We start from the raw sequence: 26,876 nt of genomic DNA on the forward strand, positions 1-26,876 counted from the left end.
AAACTCCTTTGCCTGCCTTTTATAGGCTTCTGGTGGAGCAAAGCTCCTCATTTGTATCATTAGATGACCCAAAGTCGTGACCCTTTGTGCATAAGAGGAAATGTTCTCTTATCATTCTGCCTCTGGAGTGTTCCATCAGGCATATCGTGTGATAGATGTATTTACATTATTGGGCTGCATGGTAGCGCAGCATTAAACTAAATGACTGGATGAAACACAACCAAACAGAACAAGTGAAAGCATTTGGCTGGGAAAGGAGTAGGATGTGGGAAAATCTATTATTACTGACTGGTCTTGAAGAAAGAATTAAGTAAACTCAAGGTTAGTGCATATTCATTCGAGATTTATTAACCATTTCAGAAAGCATTTTTATCCAAAAAGTTGATGTAAAAGCTAACAGAAGTGAATATAATGGCTGGATGCCACATTCAGATGAGAACACATGCGCTGTGAGCTGGGAGTTTTCTGTACATCAGTAACAGTCACAAGAAAGGGAATACAAAGGCTCTTCAGAAAGGGTTACATCAGTAACAGTCACAAGAAAGGGAGTACTAAGGCTAATCAGAAAGGGTTACATCAGTAACAGTCACACGAAAGGGAGTACTAAGGCTCATCAGAAAGGGTTACATCAGTAACAGTCACAAGAAAGGGAGTACAAAGGCCCATCAGAAAGGGTTACATCAGTAAAAGTCACAAGAAAGGGAGTACAAAGGCCCATCAGAAAGGGTTACATCAGTAACAGTCACAAGAAAGGGAGTACAAAGGCTCATCAGAAAGGGTAGGTAACCATTCTGAGTAAGGAACTAATAAAAGCAAAACAAATGGGGCTTCAAACAACTGGGAAGCTACAAATTCTTCCATCCACAACCATCTCAAAGATATCAAAGTAAAAAGGAAAATCCATCAATAATTGTCTCAGTAACACGCTGATAAACTGAAGTAATCTCACTGTTAGAGTCAGCAACAGGACAGATTGTAGATTGGGAATTCAGAGACCTTGATAAGCAGATCACGAAAATCAAGGGGGTCCACAATTCATTCACTTAACCTGGAAAAGAGGCAAAAAGCAATGACGCAGATATTTATGATCAGGGACTTTCAGACTTAATGTTTATTCAATGGCACACTTAGAGATTTTACAAAACATATTGGGCTGCTTGGCGTGAGAAAGATGTGATTATTCTCACCTTCACCAGAGTGACGGCAGCGCTGTAGAAAATACTCAGGAAGAACAAGGTGATGAACGTGGAAGCAGTTGTCCAGATGTTGCTGTTATCATCATCATAGTCTTCAATCCAAGTGCGATCTATTGAATCTATGAATATAAAGCCGAGAGAACGCATTTAGATTGTTTATTGATCCAGATCGATCTATCTGCATCCAAGTCATGTAATTAGAGGCCATTACATCTTCATAAAGCAGTCAGGTATTTCTCAAGTGTGACTCTTATCTGTATCTGTTAGTGCATCATTGACTCTCAGCAAGAAATTACAAATACTAACTGCACATGTACTTTCTTCATTGTCCATGTCAGAACGCTTTAAATTATTTTTCTTTTAATCTATTATTTAAGGATATTATTATTTGAGGAATGCTGATAACTAATGATTATTTTAATTGAATCATTATATTTAAAATATAGGCTGTGATAGCACTTTAGTTGAAAATTGTGGCCATCACTGAATAAAAGTTCAAATGTGGTTCTCATCTTTATGTATTGGTGACCAATTACTTGGCAAATCATGAATATAAGTGACATCACAGTCAGGACATTGCTTCATATTTTTGTTTGTCGGATCTGTACATTTAGGAATAAGTGTTTGTACATGTGTCCCTTAATTTATTTGATCTACTGCTTGGTGTGTTTGGTTTTCCTTTAATGTTTGTGTATGTGGTTATGAGAGTCTCTTTCTTCACTCTTGCCCATGTTGGAGTTTGTGCGTGAATAAACAAATTCCTGTTCCTTTACTGCTGGTGTGCTCATGTGTTTGTGTACCTAAATTTTGGTCTTTTCACATTGTGTAAGCATCATCACGCTAATATGCCACCTCGTTGCTGCCCCTATGCTTATCTTGTAATTTCTTTGTGAGTGTTCACTTTTCATTAGTGCTATCTAAAATGTGTGCTTATGCGTCTGTTTCAGATCCTACCTACATTAGGTTATTTTCATGTTTATGCTTAATAAATGTTAGCATGCAATGATATATTTTGATGGATGTTTATATTTATATGATGATGTTTGCTGTGTGACAATCTTTCCCAAACCATCTCCTGAGAAGCTTGTTTGTGTTATTGTTTGTGGATGCTTGCTGATGCTTGTGCCCATTATCCTTATTTAATAAACACCCCTCTATTTGTTGATCTATGCACTTGTGTGTCTGCATGTGAGACTCTGAATTTGTGTGTACGTGTGATATTGTATCCATGCTGATCAATGTGGTTTAAAAATAACTAATTAAGCTGCCTCTGTCATTGTATGTTTGTGATTCTGAAAATGGGAAAATTATGATATTAATATTTATCTCTGTGCACTTACGTGCCTGTGTGAGTTGACAAGTGGGAGGACATTTTTCAGAATTTGAATCTGTGTTCATGCGTGTATGTCTGTACGCATTGTGCTGTATGAATGTAAATGTATTTGTGTGTTACCGTGTGTCTTTGTTTCTCATGGTTATGTGTGAGTACCCCTGTTCATTTGTGCAAATGATTTTCATTCAGTGTATGTGAGTTTTTGTATGAGCTTAGAGAGTGTTCAAGTGCCACTTGCATCTGTGGCTCTGTGTGAGTATGCATGTGTGACATCTTATCTATATGCACATTTGAGTGTGCACATAAATATGTGTCTTTAGGTGAGAGCTCGTATATGTGTCATTACGAGTGTATTTGTGATCATCTCTCTGTATCTGTTCTTATACCAGACTGCAATTTTTATTGCTGTAATTTATTGTTCGAATTTTAATGGATTGCCCATAATTAGATCTGACCTTGGTGTTGTAGGAAACATTTCCCATCGTCATGGAGAGATAAATGTTTTATGAGCAACACTTCTGTTGCAGTGATAGAATTTCTGTCTCTGAGAGAAAAGTCTTGAGTTCAAATCCCCACTGCCCCAGAGATAACATTTCTGAATATGTTTATTAGAAAATGTCCACTTGTGTTCTGTATGTGAAACAAAATGATATCAGGTATTCGAATACCAGAATTGACCCCATGTGCTCCAGAAAACTGAGACAAACCTATGGAATACAAACCGGGACGATGCAAACACCAGTTTTGGATTATGGGAATCAATGTTCATCATTTGTTAACAGAGCCAAGCATGTCCAACATGCTTCAAAGGTATTATTTTGCATGGAAATGTTAAATCTTTGGACAGTAAGCAAGAAGCTGACTGTTCCTGTTAGTAACTGGGTTACATTACAGAGGACATCTTCCATGAAAACTCTTCACAGGGAGCAAGAGGACAGACCATTCATCGTTCCCCTCCCCTCTGCTTCACGACAACTTATCTGTTGATTCTCTTTGGTGTGAAAGTGAAGATACGTTCTGTCAACTCATGCACTGGTGCAAGATCCCTGGCAATTCCCCAGAAACAAAGGTTACATTCAAACTCTTCTGCACTATTTACGATTGGTATGTTCCAATCAAATTTAATTTTAAAGTGTCTTAAATTTACATTTCCAATTGGTGCAATGTGGCAGTTTAAAACTGACATGAATTTTGTAAGAGTGTCCAGTCGGGGGAATCAAGAACACCAAGTTCATAACTCGTGCTCTACCCTTGACATAAAATGGACATTGTCAGATTTTGTCACAGAGGGATTTAGGATGGATAAGGTATTTGGCGGAATCCTGCAATGAGTGAACTTTACTCTGTCTCTGACCCAGGGTGTATCTGAGCAGAGAACATTAACTGCACAAGACACTCGTCCTAGACCTGTTGATAATCCACTTTAACTACACAGATGGAATGGAAGTCAGGGTGGGAAACAATTAATTCAGTATTTAACTCACAACTGGAGGGAAAAAAACACTTCTATTACTTCTGTTGAATTATTAAATTCAACTTTGAAATTTTTATTGACATGAATTAACAGTGTCCATCAGTGCAAGCGAAATGTTTACAAAACTTGGTTTACCGCTGGATTTATCGACTGTTCTGTTGATTATCTTCAGTGGAATCGCTTCATGTTCCACCACACAGGAGTAAGAAGCACCGCTGGCCCACTCCTCCGCTGTAATGGATAACAGGCTGTACATGAAGAAGGAGATGTTGTCACTCTCCGCCATCACCTCAGTGTTCTTGTAGTTACTGGGATTCACCGGCTTGTCATTGTTTGTCCACTTGACGAAGATCTCTCGGGGGGAGAAACCTCTCACTAAACAGGTGAGGGAGAGAAACCTCTGAGCGGAGATTTCTTCTGTTGGTGGCAGGAGGACCGACACTGATGGCTCCAGCGGATTAATCACTGCAGAATATGTGAGACAAATATAAATCAACCAAAAAATCCTGAACCAATATCACAATTTCACTAAATATTAAACTATGCCACTTTTAATTTGGGATTTATTCACTTCCGTTTACTAAAGGAGCAGAATGGTACACATTCTGTTCAGTAAAAAAAGTCGAGTTTAATGTGAAAGTTGCCTCCATGTTTCCAGCCCACAACAAGGACATTCTGTCCAACTGTCATTGCTGATGGTGACGTCACAACCCAGGCTTCTTCCCACTTTATCTGACTGAATCAGAATACAATATCCTTTGGTCCATCTTTATCTTAATCAGCTACCCAGCTATCCTGCCTTCAGATGCACCATTAATACTCCCAATGGTGTTTGTTCATACCAATCAAACCCTGACATTGATGTAACTGCATCTGGATTACACATGGGATCCTTTGTGTTTTAATCTCACCGCTCACCTTTCTCCTTGTGGATGGAGTCTCTCCGCGGAGTCGGTAGATTCTGATGGTACACCACACATTCAAAAGTAACGCCACTCAGCCAGGCTTCAGTAGAAATGTCTAATTTGCTGATCACGCTGTCGGGATTCTGTCCAGGCTGGTCAGCAATCTCTGTTTTCAGAGGCTTCTTTTCTTGTTTCCAGGTCACGTTGACTCCAGAAGGAAAATTGGACACAACGCAGGTTAACGTCACCGTCGCCTCCAGTAAGACTTGTTCCACTGGCGGTGGGAGGATTTTAACGGTGTTAGGGTGGCACTCGGTATCTTCTATGAAAGAAAAATCAAAGTCAATGAAAAATGCCCCTTTATGATAAAAACAGCCAATCTTCAGATTACTTCTTCACAGGGTGAAGACACCACCTTCAAAATGGCAACTCCAACTATTGCTGAAACGATGCTTCATGTTGTTGATGTATTTTGATTTGTGAAAGCATTTGTGATTACGTATAACATACCCTGTGTAATTACTCCTAAAGAACACTGGCTTTGTAACAAGTGAAACCTGAAAAAAAATAAAATAATCGAAGATACCATCATGTAACCCATGGAATTACCTTTCTTTCAGAGTCTGTCTCTCACTTAACACCATCTATTGATACTTGTGACAAGAGTAATCTCAATATAATGAGTTCATTTCCATGTTCATAACCCTTTGTTGCAAATGCTGCTGGTCATTCTGACTGCCAAATCACATCCTACATTTTAGACAAATTATAATAAATAATAATTATTCTCTTTGCAGAGTTCTAAAGTGTTACAGGAGCGGTGAACAGCCATGGAAATTCTGTTCATTATATTTAACGTGATCAAAAATACTTTGCGTTATTGGTGTGATGTCATTCTCTAATTTATGTCATTGTTCCTCGTGAGCTGTGTTTGGAGTAGATCAGAAAACAAGACATTGAGTACAGCATTGGATATCGAGAAGGACACCCATCTCCTTAAGTCTTTCCCTCCATTCAGTTTGTTCGTAACTGGTCTGTACTTTCACTTTATTTACTAAGGTGCGTTTTTTAATTTCTTCATAGAGCAGGGGAGCAAAAAACAAACAAAAGCGTCTTAAATCAATCTACAAACGCGATGGAAATGTGCACTAATTTTATAGACATCCACTACTCACTGTGTAAACATCGCTACCCCAAACCAGGCTAAATCAGCCTGTCTCGAGTTCCTAGTTCATTCATCCCTATTGGACCGTTCTTACCAGAATTTATTCTCCTGCCTCATCCACTAATTACAGAGACCATCTTAAAGAAGCTCATTGAGATCACGTTTATCCCAGTTGATGTGATACCCACTTGGTCTGGAGTCTGATCCCATAAATGAAGTTAAAGAGCTCAGTACCAGATAAAAATCGATGTCGTAAAATGTCCAAGGCCAACAGGTCATTCCTGAGCAGGGGATGATGCACTGAACGCATTTTAATTTATTTTCAAGTAAGGGTCACTGCATATTTTAACCACGTCATTTTGAGACCACAACATCATAAGATAGAGGATCAGAATAAGGCTGTACGGCCAATCCAGAGTTTAGATCAGAATGATGCTGGAAAAGCACAGCAGGTCAGGCAGCATCCGACGAGCAGGAACATCGACGTTTCGGGCTACAGCCATTCTACTGTCATCTCTAAACAAGAGCCGATCTATCTCTGGCTTGAATACACACAATGGCCTGGCCTCCACAGCCCTCTGCAGCAACAAGTTCCACAGCCTCATCACCCTCTGGCTGAAGACATTTCTCCCCACATCTCAGTTCTAAACGGTGCCCCTTTGACCTTGAGACTGTGCCCTTGGGGTCCTAGTCTGGCCGACCAGTCAAAACATCTATTCCACGTTCACTCGACCTCAGTCTCTCAGTATTTTCTATGTTTCAATCAGATATCTCTCCAATATCCCCCCTCCACCCCCAAACCTATCCTTGAAGGGGCCCTCTGAACGCCTCTCCCAGCATGGTCAGGCAATAAACTATTTAACAAAGCTCACTGTCTATATATCTATCTTCAACAGAGAGGAAACATGCTTTTCTGACTTGCCAAAATGTTGAGTCATGAGCGATGCTAATGTCACACTCAAAGTGAAATGCGATATGTTGCATGTTGGGAAACGAGAAGCTGTACCGTACTGTTTACTACGCCTGATAAATGAGCGTGTTTGATTCACATCAGAGTTTAGAAGTATTTGTAGCTCTCTCAGTGTGTGTCTCTTACCCTGGAGTGCGGTGATGTTTTTACTTTGAATGTTCTCTCCATGATTGACCTGGCAGGTATAGACTGCGCTGTTGAACCATTCACCATAAGGGACCATCAGCCGACTCATCACCGAGAAGTTCCCGTTTGCCTCACACACAGGAGACGTGAAGAAGCCAGAATCCAAGGGTCGGCCATTTTTCAACCAACTCACGGAGGTTGACTTCGGATGGAAATCGATGATTGAACAGACGACGGTTGCAAACTTGCTGCTTGCGATTTCTTCACTGGAGCTCACGGTTAGGAGAAGAGTTGGTGGGAGAATACCTAGATCATTAGGAAACACATCGCATAAATTATCTGATGAATTTCAGAACAAATACAATCAGTTCTCATATATCAAGGTTTCTTGTGGTTAATGGATACAAGAATCATAATTATGCAGAGTGCTGCAGAAGCTGGGATCCACACAGAAAGATCAGCAGGACAATGTGAAAAGCTAAAATTATAGGACACAGCAAGGGAGTCAAGGAGGCATAGAAACTATAGGCCGGTAACATCAAAAGGGAGATAGCAATGTTGGATGGTATTCGTTTTAATGACAGAGTCTGATGAACAAGGCAGACAAATTACTGGCATAAATGAGGAAATGATGCGGTTGCTATCACAGAGACATATTGAGAGCCAGGCAGGAGTGGCTATTCAACATTCCAGGATTTAGTGCCTTCAGGCGAGACAGGGAAAGATGGAAAAGGATGAGGGCTGGGGTGTACAGTGCAGAATGTTGCTTCTGTCGCAATTCTGACAAGAGTATTTTAGGCTTTAAAGAGAAATGAAACCATGGATCCCTCCTCGAACAAAGGCAAATGGACAGTACTTCAAAACCAAAATACAGCAAACATAACTACTGGGAGAGCATGATAGACCTTACTATAGGTCCAAAAGAGAAAGTGAACATACATGGGCAAATTTCAGAGAAATGTAAATTAAATAGGGGAATGAGAAAAGAGGTTTTTAACTTCCTCAGCATAGGCTTGGATATTCATTTTGTCAAAAATTTAGAGGGAGCAGAATTCTGAAAATGCCCCCAGGAGAATATTTTAACAAAGTATGTGTTTAATACTGAGAATTTTAATCCAGACCTTGCAAGAGAGGGGTGAACCTGGACTTAACTTTAGGGAATGAAGTCGACCCAGTGGGTAAAACCTCAATGGTGGAGCACTTTGCAGACAGTGATCGTAAATCAGTTGGATTTCAGATTGTACTGCAAAGGAATAGAAATTGGCCCAAAGTTTTGAAAAAGGGAAGGACAATTTTAGTAAGATCAGGTAATGACTTGACCAGAGTGGACTGGAAGCTGACACTTATTGGTAAATCTGAGTCAGAGCAGTGTGACACATTTAAGAGAGAGATAAGAAAATCACAGGGAGGACATTTCCCAGGAAGCCACTGAGTGGGACCAAGAATGCAGTGGGCTCTGGACACCAAAGGGCATGGAGGGTGAGATAAAGAGAAACAAGGGAGGCTTCCGGTCTAAACTGAAATCTCAAAACAATAGGAATTAGTATGGAGTACAGAATGTGCAAGGGGGAGTTTGAAAGACAGAGGAATTAGAAGAGCAAAAGAGACCATGAGAAAATAATAGCAGTCAAAATAAAGGAAAATATTTTTAAAAGTTACACGCTCATTCAAAATAAAATAATTATTCGGGAAACAGTAATGCTCATTAAGTGTATTATTGGAGTGGAACCGAAGGATTAGATTGTGGTCAAAACGAACGTGTTCTGTCAGTGTTCACTAGTAAGAGGGACAATGTGGGGACAGAAAACATGGAGGGGTGTTGTGATGTAGTTTTCAGAAATTAGGACACATGACGTGATGTTCTGTGTTGTCTTGCTGAATGAAAAGTGGTTATATTTCCAGGGCAGATGAAAAGTATACCGAGCTGTTGAGTGATGCAAAGAATGAAATAGTTGGGTCGCTGACAATAATTTAGAATTCCTGTCTGGCCACAGCACTTGTGCCAAGTGAGTGTAGATCAGCCAAAGTTGCACTGTCATGCAGGACGAAGGAAGGTATAAATAATGAAAACACAGATCTGTCAAGCTCATCTCAGTGGTAGGGAAACTATTGAGAAGTGAAGTTAGTCTTCATTTGGAAGATAAATCAACAATTTTCATCACGGTTTTATTGAGAGGAAGTCATGTGTAAGAATTTGATCGTAGTTTTCAGAGAGATAACTCGATGTCCAGATGATAGAAATAATCAGAGCCAATGGGATCGGAGTTAATTTGACAGATTGGATCGAGAACTGGCTGAGTGGTGGGAGCAGGGGATAATAGTCATCGGGTGTCTGCGTGACTGGAAATCTATGTCTCCTGGTGCTCTGTAGGGATTGGTTTGATTTCCTTGTTATCTCTCTTACATACTAATGATTAAGACTCAAATTTAGGAGTATTAACCAGTGAATTCACAGATGAAATGAAAACTGTCATGCTGGTAAGTCATGAGCATAATGGCTTTCGATTGCAGGAGGATATAAAAGGGTTGGTTGTATGTGAAGTGAAGTTGCAAATGGAAATTATTCTGCATAAATGTAAGGTGATGTAATTCGGCAGAAGAATCTGTGAGGTATGACGTTTTGAATGTTGAAACCCTGGAAAGACCTGAGGATCTTTGGTGCATGTACCCACCGATCCCCTATAGTACTGTGTCGTCTGGATAAAGAGGCTAAGAAGGTGAGAGGATATTTGCTTTTCTGAGCCGAGACATTGACAATGAAGAGTAGGGAGATGATACTGGAACTTAATAGAACACTGGTTAGGCCATACTGAAGCGTTGTATGCATGTTATCGAAGGAATGTGATTACACTGAAGGCAGTATTGATGAGATTTGCCAGGATCTTGCCTGGGTTGGAGGGTTTTAGTTATGAAACTAGTTTAGATAGACAGGGGTTTTCCTTGGAGCAGAGGAGAATTAGGGAGAAGATTATCATAATGTCTAGATTTATTTTAGGCATAGACAGGGTAAACTGGATGAAACCTTTCCCCTTGATGGAGAGAGAAGGTAAGGCCAGGAGCTTCCAAGTGGATCTCAGGGGAAAACAAAATCAAACAGAGGGTGGTGTTTGCCTGGAGCTCAGCACCTCTAAGTCATGTAGAGACTGAGCCCCTCATAGTAGGTATGAAGTATTGCGATGCATCCTTGCAAGGGCAAATCACACAAGGCAATGGATCAGGTGCTGGCACATGAGACTGGAATAGTTAGGTGGCTGTTATTGATAGCCATGAACTGAATGGATCAAAGGGCCTTGTTCCTGTGCTGTATAAGGTGATTCTGTGAAAACGGTTATAAATAATGCCTTCTTCATATTAATCCCAGATGCTCTGTTTATCTCAGTTCCCACAACACATACCTGGACATGGCATTTCTTTGCTCTTGTGTGACCCGCTGTGTTGAACCTCACAGTAGATTTTGCTGGGGCAATCTGCCGCTGAATCGGGCAGGGTTAACTGGCTGCTCAGGGTGTAGGTTCCCTTCTTGTTTCTCACTGATGGGTAAGTCTTAAATCCAGTCGTGATTAACTCCCCATCTTTCTTCCAGGTTACCTTGGTGACGTCAGGGGAATAGTACATCGCCAAACAACCAAAGGTCGCAGAACCGGTGTCGTGCTCCTGACAGGAGGAGACCAGGCCATAAAGCGTGGGGGGAGACTGTGTCTCTACAATAGAATGACCAATTGAGCAAGTTAGTTTCTGTTCATTTGACCTTATCAGTTACTCAAATGTATCCTCAGCTGTAAACGTTTGCCAGTATGCTCCCACTGAGTCTACAGCATAACTGGAGTTTATTTTTGTTTCCTACCAGTTGCTGATCATGATCATTGGTTCCTTCTTTAGAAACATGGCCTGGACCTTGACCATTGCCATATAATTTAGGAAGAAGAACATCCTGATCCCACCCCAGTAACTTTGAAGATCTCACCAACTGACACTTTCACTGGATTGCTGTGAAGAGCAAAGAAGTTTCACAAAATACAAACCAAGGAAATGCAGATTCATCAAAATTCTACACTGTGTGCAAACAGGCCATTTGGCCCAACAGGTCCACACCCACCCTCTGAAAAGTAACCCATCCAGACCTATTCCCCTCCCCTATTATGCTACAGTTAACCCTGACTAATGCACCCAACCTCCCAATCACTGAACACAACATTTTCAATTCCCCCAGCTTGCACATCTTTGGACTGTGGGAGGAAATGCACACAGACATGGGGAGAAAGTGCCAACTCCACACAGACAGTCACCCGAGGCTGGAATGGAACCGGAGTCCCTAGCACTGTGAGGCAGCAGCGCTAACCACGGAACCAGCGTGCTGTCCCACTAGGTACTGTGCTGCTGGAAATACCCAACCGCTGGCAGTACCCCCGGAGAGAAATCAGAGTGAATCATAGAACATAGAACAGTGCAATACAGGCCCTTCGGCCCTCGATATTGTACCACCCTGTCATACTAATCTGAAGCCCATCCCACCTACACCATTCCATGTACGTCTGTATGCCTAGGTAAAAACAATGACTACAGATGATGGAAATCCGATTCTGGATTAGTGGTGCTGGAAGAGCACAGCAGTTCAGGCAGTATCCAAGACTGTCCAATGATGACTTAATCTTGGCGAATCTACTACCGTTGCAGGCAAAAGCATTCCATTCCCTTACTACTCAATGACAAAAGAAACTACCTCTGACATCTGTCTTTTCCCTATCTCCACTCACTTTAAAGTTGTGTCCCCTCGTGTTTGCTGTCCCCATACTTGGAAATCAGGTCTAGTGAGCCTTCCTCACTTATCAATGCAAGGCAGAATGTTCTCTCTGGGAGGAAGGTCACTGCAGCAGCAGCACAGGCAGGAGCTGAGCACTGGGACTGGGAGGAGGGCTGTCACGGCTGAACTCATGCCAATTGTCTGGAAGTTGAAACATCTAATTTACAATTATCTGAATTCTGGAGGCCTCTGAAAAATGGAGGACCATTAAGGTTCAGAGGCTTTGGAGTGTTACAGCTGAGTATTTACGTAAATATGATTTGAGAAATGAACTGGTAATGTTTAACTTTAATAACTATCAAATTGACACGCAGTTCACCACCAAACCTCACATTGACAAACCCAACCCATTCATGCCCGGAACACACAACCCCTATCACACAAAACACATCCAAGGCAATCCATATTGGTAGTATAGCTGAGAAGAGAGATCTCGGTGCCCATGTACATAGATCCCTAAAAGTTGCCAGCCAGTTTGATAAGAATTATTTAGAAGGCATACTTTCTGTTGGCTTTCATCAATAGAGGGACTGAGTTTCAGAACCACGAGGTTAGGCTGCAGCTGTACAAAACTCTGGTGTGGCCGCACTTGGGAGTATTGTGCACTGTTCTGGTCACCACATTATAGAGAGAATGTGGAAGCTTTGGAAGAGATCAGAGGAGGTTTACCAGGATGTTGTTTGGTATGACAGGAAGGTTTAATGAGGAAAGGATGAGGGTCTTGAGACTGTTTTTGTTTGAGAGAAGAAGGTTGAGAGGTGACTTAATTGAGACATAAAAGATAAACAGAGGGTGGACAGTGAAAGTCTTTTTCCTTGAATAGTGATGGCTCGCAGGAGAGGACATAGATGATAGATGTCAGAGGTTGTTTCTTGACTCAGAGAGGAGTTGGGGCATGGAGCGCACTGCCTGCAACAATAGTACACTCGCCAACTTTAAGGGCATTTAAAGGTCATTGGATAAATATATGGTTGAAAATGGAATAGTGTAGGACAGATAGGCTTCAGATTGGTTCCACAGGTCAGCGCAACATTGAGGGCTGAAGGGCCTGTACTGCACTGTAATGTTCTATATTCTATATTCCAGATGGACATATGATCTCAATTCCTTTCACTCATTTACACTCCTGCCGCCCTGCACCTGGCCCATGGTGAATCTGGCCCTGACTGGACCTGGCACCATCATTTTCACAACCTCTGACAAAAGCCCACTACCCAAGACATGACCTCAGCCCTTGATCACTGACCTTACATCTTACCCAAGTCAACCTGTGCACATTGCATCCTCGCTACTTTCGCATCTGTGCTTTACAACCTACTATTTTGCCAGACTCGGAGCTTTGCATTTTGACAACACGTCCACCTGTCACTTCATTACAGTGACCTTCCACCCTGAAACATCCTGGCACTATGCCCACCGCTACACTAACAAGCCTGGCATCCTGCCCACCTCTCCATAAACCTGTCTGGCAAAGACAGACCTCCTGCATTTCAGTTCAAACTACCCCTCACCTACCAAGCACAATTCGAACAAATTATCCTGTGACCATTACCACTTACCTTGATGCCACCTTGCCAGACAGAGTGCATGCAAGCTTACCCAGCAGCCAGCCAACACCTCACAGCCTACCAGCCCAAATTCTCCCACATGCCCAATCTAGCCCCTCACTTGCTCACCACCTTCCAACTTTGAGCCTACTCCAACATAAAGTCAGAGAGTCATAAAGTCGTACAGCACAGAAACAGTTCCTTTGGTCCAGCTCATCCATGCTGACCAGAGTTCCCAAATTAAACTAATTCCACTTGCCTGCCTTTGGCCCATATCCATCCAGACCTATCCTGTTCCTGTAGCTGTTCAAATGTCTTCTAAATGTTGGACCTATCTCTGCATTTACCACTTCCTCTGGCAGTTCATTCCAATGTTTTGGACAGTTACAACATGAAGCCTACCTCCTGCACTCAGTGCTCTGACCAATGAAGGTACATGTGCAAAACACCTTCAACACACTAGGTACTTGAGACAACGCTTTCAAGAATCTATGAGTCTGAACCCTCAGGTTCCTCAGTGTTCAACATCACTATCCAGTGCCCTACCATTAACTCTGTAAGACTCTATGAGTCTGGAACCTCAAGGCCCTGTGTTTAAACATCACTATCCAATGCCCTACCATTAACTCTGTAAGTTGTGACCTGATTTATCTTCTCAAAATGCAACACGTCGTATTCATTTAAATTAAACTCCTTCTGCCACTCCTCAGTCCATTGGCCCAGCTGATCAAGATCTCATTGTACGTTTAGATAACTTTCACTGCCAATTATACCACCAATGTTGGCATTACATGCAAACTTACAAACCATGTCCCATTCAAATTTTTCATGGCTTTCAACCAATATTGTAGCCTGTTTTCCTTTCTCCCACATATGTGTAGCATTTTTTTAAGGATTGAAGGAATCTATCTCCTTATTGAAATCATTTAATGTTTTGTCCTCAATCAATTTCTGTGGTGGAGAATTCCAAAGGTTCACCATTCTTTTGCTGAATAGTAAACAATCAGGTTCAATGTTATCGAGTGTTGGGAAGATTGGTGAGCAGCAAGATTAATGATGATCCCATGAATAGCCTTCTAGAGGGGCCAAGGTGCCTTCTTCAGCTTCCATTTTGCATGTTGTCATGTCCCTTCGGCAGCATGTTCCAAAATTGTGACCCTTGAGGATAAGGGCGCACATGTATGTAAATGCTTCTCCTGAAAGCTTTCCTCCAAATCTGACTTCAACTTGACTCTCAACTATTTCCCTGCCCGTTTCCTCTTCCTCAATCATAGACATGGGACTCACTTCCTACCAGCGCTGTGAATGTGCTAATACCACACCAACTTCAGCAATTCAAATAGACTGATGACAACTGGTTTCTCAAGGCAATATAAAAAGTCTGACACTTCCTCACCGGTCTAGAGATTCAAACAACCACTGGAAAAATTGTAAATTATTTGAGGCACTTGTGTGTCTACACAAGATGACATGGTTTCCGTTTGTGTGATTTGACTGTGTTTTCACTAAAGGAACAGAGCTATTTCTTAATCATATAATAGGAATCAAGCATCCCTCATTTTTAGCAAGGCAATCACACATTATATTTCTTTATTCCAGGGAAGTATAGTGTTAAATTAATGAAATATGATGATTGGGATGTTTCAATTGGAAATAGTCAGAGATTTAAAGTTTACTTTCATGAGCAATTAATTCCAGCCCCATTGTTTCACAGTACTCACAGGAATGTCTTTCAGAAATGGTGTCTCCCTTTGTTTACTGAATCAGTAAATCTGGGATAGTTTTTGCTTGTTAATCAAAGGTGTTAAAGAGTTTTAGCCAAAGGGAGACCTGCGGATTTAGCTCACAGATGCTCCATGATCTAAGTAAGTGATGGAACAGCTCGAGGGGCTGAGTGCCCTCCTCTTGCTCCTACGTTCCTATCATTGTGTCATTCATTAAGCTAGCACTGGCGGTGAACACTTTTTATTAAAATATTTCAACAAATTAATTGTTTCACACATGCTTTTAAAAAAATTCTGTTGATTATTTGGAACGAGATCATTGACATTCTCTATTTGAGTGATCAAAATAACTTCCACCCAATTACAGCAGCCACTGCACTCTGGAGTGGGTTGTTACTTCATAATAGTTTCTTGTGAAACTCCAGCTCGAGATCAGGGCGCTCAAATTCAATGATTCTCTGATATTTAATATCTCTGAACATTTGCAATTTGTTCAAATGCATCTTTTCTCTGAAGAACGTGTTTAATCGAACAGAACTTTTTTCAATGAAACAACAAACTTTAAATGCTAGAAAACCAAAAGAAAAGACAGAAATTTCTGAAGAAACTCAGCAGGTCTAGCAGCTCCTGTGGAGAGAAGGCAAGGTTAACCTTTCGCATCCAGAGACCCCCCTCTTCACCAAATTGTTTTCATGTTTTTGACACAAGAGCTCACACCTGTTGAGATAAACAGTGATGACGTTGGCTTGACTCCTGCTGGAGAAAGGATTCTTAGCAGAGGTACTGGATGGTCGGAGATAGCAATTGAAGACCAACTGAAAAGCTATCTCCATCTGCTGCAAGTGTTGGATTCAGCAGAACTCCCACCGGACTGGACAATCAAATTCAGCTACAGCACTGGTTTAAATATAAAGTAAAACAGCCTAAGCATAATCTAATCAAATATGCTTCGAAAATGATTCAATCTGGATTAGTTATAAATTATATTGTGAGAACAGCAAGTCAAAAGCTGGGATTTCTTTGAGCACTTACTCCATTAACACCATCTAGCGATGCCCAAACGCTTGTGAACAAATATTGATCTGGAAAAAGCTGCTAACTGCCAAAATTCTGTTTAATATCTAAGAGACACAAGTCAGGACAGCGATTGAATAGATTTCACTGGCCTCTGTGAGTGGAATTCCAACAAACATCCAAACATCTCAATCTTCTTTCTTGCGCTGAAGTAACCTGATAAGAGATGGTGTTACATACCTCTCTTACAGGTTGTAAGTGAACACAGGCCACCTGGCACAGAATCAGGGACACTACCACAACATCACAACAGACCTGAACACAATGAGCTCGACACTATCACAGAGAACACAGCCCACCTGTTTTGACAGTACATAAACCATGTTCGTTATTAACACCTTCCAACATTCAGGAATTTTTCCAGAATGTTTGTACAATGAAAGTAACATTTCAACATTTATCCAAGAATACTTTGATAGCAGCTCCGAATTGTTCAAATTCTATGGGAACTACAGAGGAATAAAACTAGGAATTGTATTGCCATCAATTCCCTTCCTCTTTCCCCTGTGAATGTTGCTGCACCAGATGGTCTACTTAGTCTGAAAAAGATTAAAATGTTTTAAAGTGTAATATGACCGTTGCCAGTGACATTAAAAGCTGATAATAGGTTTTCAAATAATAAGATGCAAAAAAATTCTGATTCTACATTGTGCCATGAAACATGTCCTGCATAACTGAGGCACAAAGAAAATATACAGCATATTTCCATCTGCCTCACTCAATCAAATATCTCTTGTTGCCAACAACCAATTTCAAAACTCTTGCTATCTGCCTTTTGTTCCTGAAACGTTCGTTCTGATTGGAACAACATGGTCAGGGCTCTCAATTCTGAGGCACCTAATCGAATATTGTATTTCTGGCCGATAAAAATGGTTTTGAAGCGCGAGATGAAATTGAACTGTCTGAGATTCAGGGATCCGAACTGGACAATTTACAAATGGTCAGGACCGTTGACAAGTTAGTCAGAGATAGCACTGAAACAAACTGTACAACAGACTTAATCCTAGAGGATACATTTCTCAGCACCTCACGTCAAATATATTTACTGTACTTGAACATTCATCAGAGGAACTAACCAGTGGATTAATGTGAACGAGAATGTGTTCACCTTGAACATAAATAACCACTGAGTTAATAAACTTAATAAGTCATTGTATTTAATAAAATGATTGAGGTGGGAAATATCGCCAATTAAAGCACAGATCTGGAGGCAATGGATTATTCTCTAAATTATTTTTACATATTCTTAAAACGTTCCTTGAACTGGGGAGATTTTGCATGCACTGCATAAAGTCAATACTGCATTCCAGTGTGGAAAGCATTTCTGTTGAAGGAATCAGGGCAAGGTCATTTTCTTGTTTACTGCTTTTAATGAACGAAAATGTTTAAAAAGGTATGAATTGAAAACATGCTTCTGTCTGGAGTTGCCCGCTTTAACAGATGTCTAAGTAAATGTGGCCACTGCTGCCTCACAGATCCAGGTACCCAGGCTCGGTTCCAGCCTTGGGTGACTGCCTATGTGGAGTTTACACAATCTTCCCTGTGTCTGTGTGGATTTCCTCCCACAATCCAAAGATGTGCATGTCAAGTGAACTGGTCATGCTATATTGTCCATAGTGTTAGGTGCGTTAGTCAGGGGTAAATATAGGGTAGGGGAATGGGTCTGGGTGGGTTACTCTTCAGACGGTCGGTGTGGATTGTTGGGCCAAATGGCCCGATACATACTGCAGGAAATCTAATCTAAACGATTGTCACACTTAACAAATGTGAGCAGATTCCTTCGGATCGCTACATTGCAATAAATCGGTCAAGTATATTAATTTTAATAAATATTACTCTATTTTCAGTGTCTGAATAAACAATGTGCTCCGTTATCCTCTAGTTCATGTCTTCTGCAAATTTGTGAACTCTGCATACGTTTGAACACATCGATGTAAAATGAATTCTCTGCGTTTGCAGCAAGTACTCCCATGGTTTTGAGAGTAGAGTTCCAACAGTATGGAAACAGGCCATTTGGCCCAACAATTCTACACTGACCCTCTGAACAGTAAGTAGCCCAACCAGACCCATTCCCCATAATTTATATTTACCCCTGACTAATGCACTCTAACCTAGACATTCCTGAACACTATGGCTGTGCTAAATTGCACAAATCACCTGACCTGCGCATCTTTTGGACTGTGGTAGGAAACCAGAGCGCCCGAAGGAAACCCACGCAGACACAGGGAGAATGTGCAAACTCTACAGAGGCAGCCACCAGAGGGTGGAATCGAATTTGGAATCCTGGCGCTGTGAGGTAGCAGTGCCAACCACTGAGCCACCATGCTGCCCTGCGAATTGATGAGTGAATTATTTTAATTAATTCAAAATTTGTCCTTGGTCACATAATTCACGACAGCAGATGTTTCCGAAAGAATGACTCTTCAGTTGATTTTTTTGTACAATGTAACTATTTAATTAAAATGCACAGATTGGGAACACATAAAGCACTGTGCAGATTAAATAATTCAGTTAATGGTTTATTTTTATCCTGCAAATCCAGTTTAATCAGGGACATAACAATGAATTAACTCAAGTTACGTATGAAACTGATCAAAGCAGTGAAACTGATCTGTTCTTCATAGAATTGTGCAGAATTTCCAAATGGTCTTTGTCAATTATCTTTTCTAGTCAGAAAAATATGTATGTAGTGTACAGCGGAATTGAAAGGTGTTTCTTGATCAATTATAACACAGTCATGGCATTTTTGCTCAAGAGCAAGAACTATGAGAACATTAGACTTTTGAAATGCTATTTATATTTCTCTATGACTTGTAAACTCTTTAAAGACAGACCTTGTGATTGAACTAGACAGTGGAGTTCTGAATTTGGATTGGAAGGCATGGATTAGATTAATCCTTAATTATTACATTTAAGTAAAAATGGCGCCCGAAGGTATCTGTTTTCCCTTCATTTCTAAAACCTTTGCGATTTGCCTTTCACTTAATAATAGGCTTTATGAAATTTCAACTCGCATGCTGATTGCATTGAATGAGGGACCTGGAGCGGTTCACTGTCACCAACCGTGTTAACATTGCAAAACAATGTCGAAACCAGAAACGGTTTCCCAAATATAACACATTTAATGTCACCCAAGCACAGTCCTTCCTCAACAGATGAACGATCACCAGATCACAACATGGTGTGTTTGCAGCAGAACTGGCTCTGCAAACATTTTCAACAGAACCAAGAACATGATGTAACCTCACAAAAAAAACAAATTGAAATCGAACAAAGCTGCTCAGAATCCAGCAAACTAATGATTAAATTGGATGGAAATAACAAGTCATAACAACAACCTTGTTTGTGAGGGGACTTAACACTTAAAGCTGTAATGTTTCTGGCAACAGTTCAATTTATTTCCAACCTGCACACCCTTCTTGATCATGACAATCCTGTGCAGCACACAGTTGAGCGGTTGAAGGCATATATTGATTAATCACTTCATGGTCAAAACAAAATTACTGAATGGACAAATATTACCACATTATAATTTTAAGTTAGTTTCAATTACATAATCTGATCAATTCTGCAGTTTCAGATTTTAGTCCCAAAATTTATTTTGAATGAGGCTACTCAAAACAAAATTCAGCTAGTTTACAATTAGAACTGAGTTTTTTTTTTAAAAAGTCAATACATTAAAAACTCGTTGTTTTCATTTCTCACACTTCTTTCTTCCTTAAGTTAGTTTTCAGTTACAAATGGATGTAATGTTTTCAATCAAGCAGAGAAAATGTGTCATATAAGTTTAACAAATGCAGAAATGATTAATGAAAACCAAAATTACTTCACAAATATTGGTAATCAACAGTAATTCAGAGAGTCATTCTCCTCACCAGAAAGAAAACACCAATTACAGAAAGCATGAAAACGCTGATCAATTTCACAAACTGAATAAGAATTCAATTAACTCAATTCAACAGAATCAAGGAAAATAAAATCAGAATCCAATCAACTCAAAACATCAGATTTAAATGAAAGATAACCAGAATCCAACCAATTCAATTCAACAGAATCAAATAAAACAATTTCAAAAGCCAATCAACACAATTCAACAAAACCGAGTAAAATCAAAATTCAGAATCCAATTAACACAGTTCAAACTGAATCAACTAAAGCAAAGCCAAACTCCAATCAACTCAATTCAACAGAATCGAGTAAAACAAACTCAATCTCATGCAATATAGCACTGCAAGAAAATTGTATGAGTTTCTGACCTGCTTGTCACCAACAAACATAACAAAATAAATGAGAAAATATAATCATGATAAGAACATATATTCAAGAAATGAATAATGATATTTTTGCATATTTTAATCATGTTTGGTAATATCTTGAACATCTTTGAATTCTTAGCGTTTGTTGTTGATAATAAAACACACAGTCAGGGTGTCACTAACATTAAACATTATTTATAGCTGACAGATTAAGAGACATTAGGTGTTTCAAGTAACCCAGCCACACAGAATGCCCATCTGATCAAACAAAAAAGAGATACACTGAGCAACTGACTCTATCATCACCATTTTAACTATTTGCTGAGCCTTAACTGAAGTCTATAATCAGTCTGAACAAAAATCAATCCGAACTAAACCAAACTCAGCACAGAATCTGAGTTTCATTTAATTCAGAAATTAGTCACATGAATAGAAAGTTTTTAAAAAGTCACTAAGAAAGTTCAAAGTTCTTACCTGAAGTCACTGTCACCATGGTCCCTTGGCCCCAGTAATCAAGATAGTTACAGTGTTACATTCTCTGGACTGGGTCACACAATAACTAGCTCTGCATAAAACAAATCAAAAGTCTAACATCATTTTAAATTTTCAGAACCACAGGCAAAATAAAGTCACGATAAATCATCATCACATAATTGCGCTAGTGAATTCTGATCATTCTTGATAAACTTTAATACTGTTTTATCCTTCACAGAGGAACACATGAGCTGATTCTCAAAATTCCCAACGGTGTATTGATAATTACCCAACACTTTTACAAATTAAATAATGATACTGGCATTAAACCGCACAGAACTAATACTGCACTGCAAGTTAAGGCAGTTTGTAGAAGTAATCACTGACTAGTTTCAAACAGTGGAGGCTGAATAGGTTTTTGTATTGATCATAATTGCAGTGTCACCCCAGTTGTAGTATCTTGCACAGTAATAGATGGCGGTGTCTTTGATCTTCAGGTTCCCCATGTCCAACGCGAAAATGTTGTTTGAATTGTCTTTGGACGCAGTAAATCGATTCTTAATCGCTGGTGCATAGTTACTGTCGGATGAACTATAGTAGTACAGCAGCCACTCCAGACCCTGTCCGGGAACCTGTCGGAACCAGCTCATGTAGTAGCTGCTAAGATCGAAGCCGCTGGTTTTACAGGTCAGTTTCAGGCTGCCTCCGGGACGGCCAGTCTCTGCCTCTGGCTGAGTCAAAACAACCTCCGACTGGACACCTTTAAAAAAGAAAACAAATAAACCATGAGCATTAATACAGATGAAATCATGGCTGAGTCTTTTGCATTCCTGCGGTAGACTAACATTGAGACAGTGACAAAGACAGACTTGAACAAAAAACACTCACATGATAAGAAAGTAAGGAATAAACTGAGAAAAATTGTCGACACAATCATTCTGATAACTTGTGGGAAGCGGTTCTTTCTAAACAGAGCCGACCCAGGAGTGTTGAATTACGGTCTAGTGCCCAGGATTTATATGGCCATCGGAAAGGGCAGGCTTACAGCTTCCGCCTGTTGGTTTCATGCTGGAGGCTGAGACTGGATCCTGGTCTCAGCTTGTACAGCCCGAACACATGGGATCATGTATTTACGAGGTTACGCTGAAACATGGACATATACACACCTTGGGATATTTATTTTGCTGAATAGCTTCTTTGGGAGTGTTTTTATTTAAATGGTGGAAGTAAAATTGAGTAGCTTCAGGTCTGTTTCACATGATAGTTGCAAGTATTTTGTTTAAAAAAAACAAATTCATTCGGATGTTAGCTCCCTTTATTTCTACATTCATTCACAAGCAGATAAAACTAAAATCAAAGTTCAAACATATTACCAGCTAGTAAAACAATTGAGCTTGTCTTCCCAGGACACTGACAGTCTCTGTCCCAATACAAAATAACATGTAATTCATACTAAACATTTCAAAATTCAATTTAGACAACTGAACATAGAGCTTGTCCAAAGTGATTATATTTAGAATATTCAATTAGAAGTTAACTCCCTTTAATCCTACATTCCACCACAAGCAGATAAAGCTAAAAAGAACTTCAATAATATTATTAACCAACAAAATTAGTGACTTTATTTTTGCTGTCACTCAAAGTCTCTCTCACTTTACAAAATAACATACCATTTCTAATCTGCGTTTCTAAATTCAGTTTAGGCAACCTAATATGGAGCATGTCTAAAGTGATTATGTTCAGAATGTGAGTGTGTGTCACTAAACAGTTTGGACTCGGAGATTAGAAGCAGCTCCTTACATTGCAGAATGTCTCTCCCTGCACCTTTTTTTTCAAATTGCTCCGACCCTAAAATGCATAGTAAAGGAAAGCTGTGTGCCTGAGAAATAAAAAGTGAGTTGGCAGGGATACAGAACACCTAGGTAAACTTTTGAAAGAGCATCTAATGAACTAGAACAGCACAGTCCATACATCCATATCTAACAGTCTGGGTACAACAGGAATGTTTGGTTAAATTAGAGAGTATTACAATAATCATTACCACGGATGTAGGTTATAAACAGTACATGTCTCTGCTCACTGATAGCTCTGACAGGGGCAGATAACTCATAACAATCAGTAAAAATTTGCTGTTACACGACACCAGTGTTAATCATGTACAAAGGGCCCACTCAGTTTGAATGAGATGTATGAATCCGAGAATGGTGTAACAAGTGATGTGAGTTTGAACCAATTCAAGTTTGTTAATTTACTTTGAGATGATAACAAATGTTACTGCAATGTGGGATTTTGGATCCATTAACTTCATATTCAGGAGCTTTAAAGATACTCAATAAACAGGCTGAACTAACCAGAACGTCATTGCATTCAATGTCCTGTTTTCTGACAGTCACACAGTGAATGCTGTATTTAGTGACTTTCCTTTTTAAAGAAGAAATGCCAAGTGAAATGTATCCATTGTGAGTAAATGGGAAAATATCGTTTGTCTGTTAGGATTTTACTTTAGTTGATTCATTTTCCCTTTAATAGGCCAGATACAATAGTTGGCAGCAATTAAACTGACTGCAGAAAAGGTCCTTGAGTTCCCAGTTTCATTTACTGGAAGCAGGTGGAGTTTCTGCAGTGGATCAAAGATATTTTGTCTCACTGTTGACCAGTTGGTGGAAAGCAAACTGCAAACCATAACCACCGCCTCCTCAGAAACAAATCGACTCAGCAACAATGCTGGAGGAAAGTTTATTTTTCAGTTATGTAACTTGGAGAACTAGTCACTCCTCTCATTGAAGGAAATGTTCGCAGCGTCTCAGACACAACCTTAACATCAACAGTTCATTCGAGGATCACTACAGCACTGTTTGATATTGAGAAAAATTGATAAATAGTCAGAGGGTCATGTGGTGATACAGCATGGTTACAGACCCTTCGGTCCAACCAGTCCATGCCAGTCATAATCCCAAACTAAACTAATCCCACCTGTGTGTACTTGGCCCATATACTTCCAAACATTTGATATTCATTTACTTATCCAAATGTCTTCTAAAGGTTGTAAGATCATCCCACACAAAAACCATTCTCTGTGTAAAAAGTTGTCTCTGATATGTTTTTTTTATTTTTCTCCTCTCATTGTAAAAACATGTTCCCTATTGTTGAAATCCCCCACCATAGGGAAAATTCGCCAATGTCTTAGTCAAAAATTGAAAACAATCCCAACTCCAAACATTTACAAAATATCACTATGGATCTTCCTCGAGTCCAAAAAAGATTGTCCCCTTTGATCAATGATTTGTAAAATTTACTCGTGTATCTGCTGTGATAGATGTTTTCAAATAACTTCTTAAATGCAAATGGTTCACATCAATCGGATTAAAGTAACATTTCGTGCACTACCCCACACACAAAAAAAGAACTACTTTGTTAACATGATTTGCTCTGACGAAGTCTACGATGGATTCTTTTATCAAACAAAATCATTTCCACTGTTGTGAGCGCTCGTCTGTCTTCTGTGCAATGGTCTGAATTTTAAGTTGTGTCTGACTGCAGATGGAACTGACTGATCTGGGTATAAGTATAGTTTGTGCCTTTCACATTGTTGATGTATATTGCTGACTTTAGTTGAATAAAGAGGTGTTGTCCCAGGCATCGTCTGGCACCATTAATTAGACCATTAATTTCCACATCACTAGCCAGATTATCAGGTGGAGTTTATTGATATGTGATATTTTTGAAACGAAAGCTTCGTACATTTCCAGTAAGAATCATGTCAATTAGAGCCATTCACCTTTCCACTCATGGCTTGATAAACTTATATGAGGTCGCCCCCCCGCACTCTCACCCTCCAGTGATAAAGGTTCCAGTCTATCTGGATTTCCAACGGTGGTTCTGTTCCCTCACATTCTGCTATTTAAGATCCTCCGGCCACCCCAGGTCCACAGACAGTGTCCCTTGATACTAATTCAAAGAAATGAAAGGAACTTGTCCCACCATATTTTTCAATTTTCTTTGGCTTCAAACACCATCAAAAATAAATGTTTGTATCATTGCTGATTTATGGGAGAATGCCGTGTACACAATATCTGCTGAAATAGCTGCCATACCATCCTGAATCTGGTTCGCAGGTTCATCTGTTGCTCACAAATGCAACCAGACATCAGGGAACAATGAACATCGCCCACACCCAACCGTCCACCATTCCCCTCTGGACTTTGCACTTTGTGAAATCCGTGTTGTCGATAATCAGTTAAAAGAAAGTTTTTTTTTAAACTTTCTTAATTCATGTTGCTGATCTTGGCTGAGTAAAGGTATGTTGCTGTCAGCATTTCTGGGGATCATGTCTGCATTTTTTTCATGTCAGTTTACAATGATATTAAGTCAAGAATTGTCAAAATGTTCTGAGAAACAACGTTTAGAAATGGGCCTATTAGCTACTCAGGGCTGTACCAACTGTTTGAATATTGATACAGTTCTGCCCCTACTTTTTCCCCATAAGCCAGGATTTACAGCATTGGAGATCATATCTATGTTTATAATGGATTAGACCCTACACAATGTTCCCGAATGTTTACAGTGCTATCACCTGCAGGGTTATGGACAACATGCTATAAATTGGGTGTTGGCTGGAAGCCTCTGTCTTCACGTGATACAGGTGTGATGGGCGAAGTGATCTCTCTGTCGTGAAAAATTTTCTACTACTCTAAATTTATCTTTCCTACTTTGTCTCGTTCAGAGGCTCTTCATACCAGAAATATTCCAAGCATTCGTTTCAATGAGATCAATACACTCCACCTGATAGTCTGGCTCGTGATGTAGAAATTAATGGTCAAATTAATGGTGCCAGACGATGCCTGGGACAACATCACTTTATTCAACTAAAGTCAGCAATATACATTAAAAATGTGAAAGGCACAAACTGTACTTATACCCAGATCAGCCAGTGTCATCTGCAGTCAGACAAAAAATTCAGACCATTGTACAGAAGATAGACAAGCCCTCACAACATTGGGAATGATTTTGTTTGATAAAACAGTCCATCATAGACTTGCTTAGAGCAACTCGTGAAATATTACTTGATTTCTTTTTGTCTGGGGTAACACATGAAATGTTACTGTATTCCGACTGATGTGAACCATTTGCACTTCAAGTTATTTGAAAACGTCCTTCATAACAGATATGTGAGTAAATTTTAGAAATCATTGATCAAAGGGACAATTTTTTTTGGATTCAAGGAAGATCCATAGTGATATTTTGTAAATGTTTGGAGCTGTGATTGCTTATATTTTTAACTAAGACATTGGCATACAGTGCACAACTTCACAATTTGCTGTAACATGAAATTCGCAAACACTGTGAACCTGGAAGGTGATGGTTCAGAATTTAACAAGGACCTAACAAGGTTCGTGAATGGACCAACGAATGATTCATGAAATTTAACAAAGGCATTTCTGAAATGATTAATTTAGCTAGGATAGATGTAGAGACACAAATTCACATCTCTGTTTGCATTTCAATATACTATAGATCGCTTTTCTATTATATCCTAAAATACTTGCGTCTTCGTTCATATTTAATAAACTCTATCTTGTTCCGGTGTTAAGATAGTTTCTTTATTTACTTCACTCAAGACTGTATGCTGTATTCTTGCCTCAGTATTGACCAAACTCGGTTTGGTGCCAGCTTATATCACTTGAGCTGCTTTTTCAGGAAGTGAATCTCTCCACCTGTTACGTCAAAATAATCTGTTCATGCTTAGTTCGAAAGGAATCCTGTTAATATCATCCCAAATTCAGGCTCGGTTATTTTGTATTTATTCACTGGAAATGAACAGAATATGACTG

At 39.8% G+C, this 26,876-nt stretch overlaps 2 gene segments (V, D, J or C); both read right to left on the minus strand.

Moving 5' to 3' along the window:
• Positions 1 to 701: 701 nt before the first annotated feature.
• Positions 702 to 22,023, minus strand: LOC140456953 (Ig heavy chain C region, membrane-bound form-like). The segment is given in 9 exon segments: positions 702 to 1,048; positions 1,188 to 1,315; positions 4,139 to 4,468; positions 4,922 to 5,230; positions 7,170 to 7,475; positions 10,565 to 10,870; positions 21,046 to 21,136; positions 21,491 to 21,805; positions 21,934 to 22,023. Coding segments are annotated over 7 exon segments (1,407 nt in total).
• On the minus strand, positions 21,438 to 26,603 carry LOC140456877 (Ig heavy chain V region-like). The segment is given in 2 exon segments: positions 21,438 to 21,805; positions 26,588 to 26,603. Coding segments are annotated over 2 exon segments (384 nt in total).
• Between the last annotated feature and the right edge of the window lie 273 nt (positions 26,604 to 26,876).

This window comes from Chiloscyllium punctatum, chromosome 31 (assembly GCF_047496795.1).
Source record: "Chiloscyllium punctatum isolate Juve2018m chromosome 31, sChiPun1.3, whole genome shotgun sequence".
Lineage (NCBI taxonomy): Eukaryota > Metazoa > Chordata > Chondrichthyes > Orectolobiformes > Hemiscylliidae > Chiloscyllium > Chiloscyllium punctatum.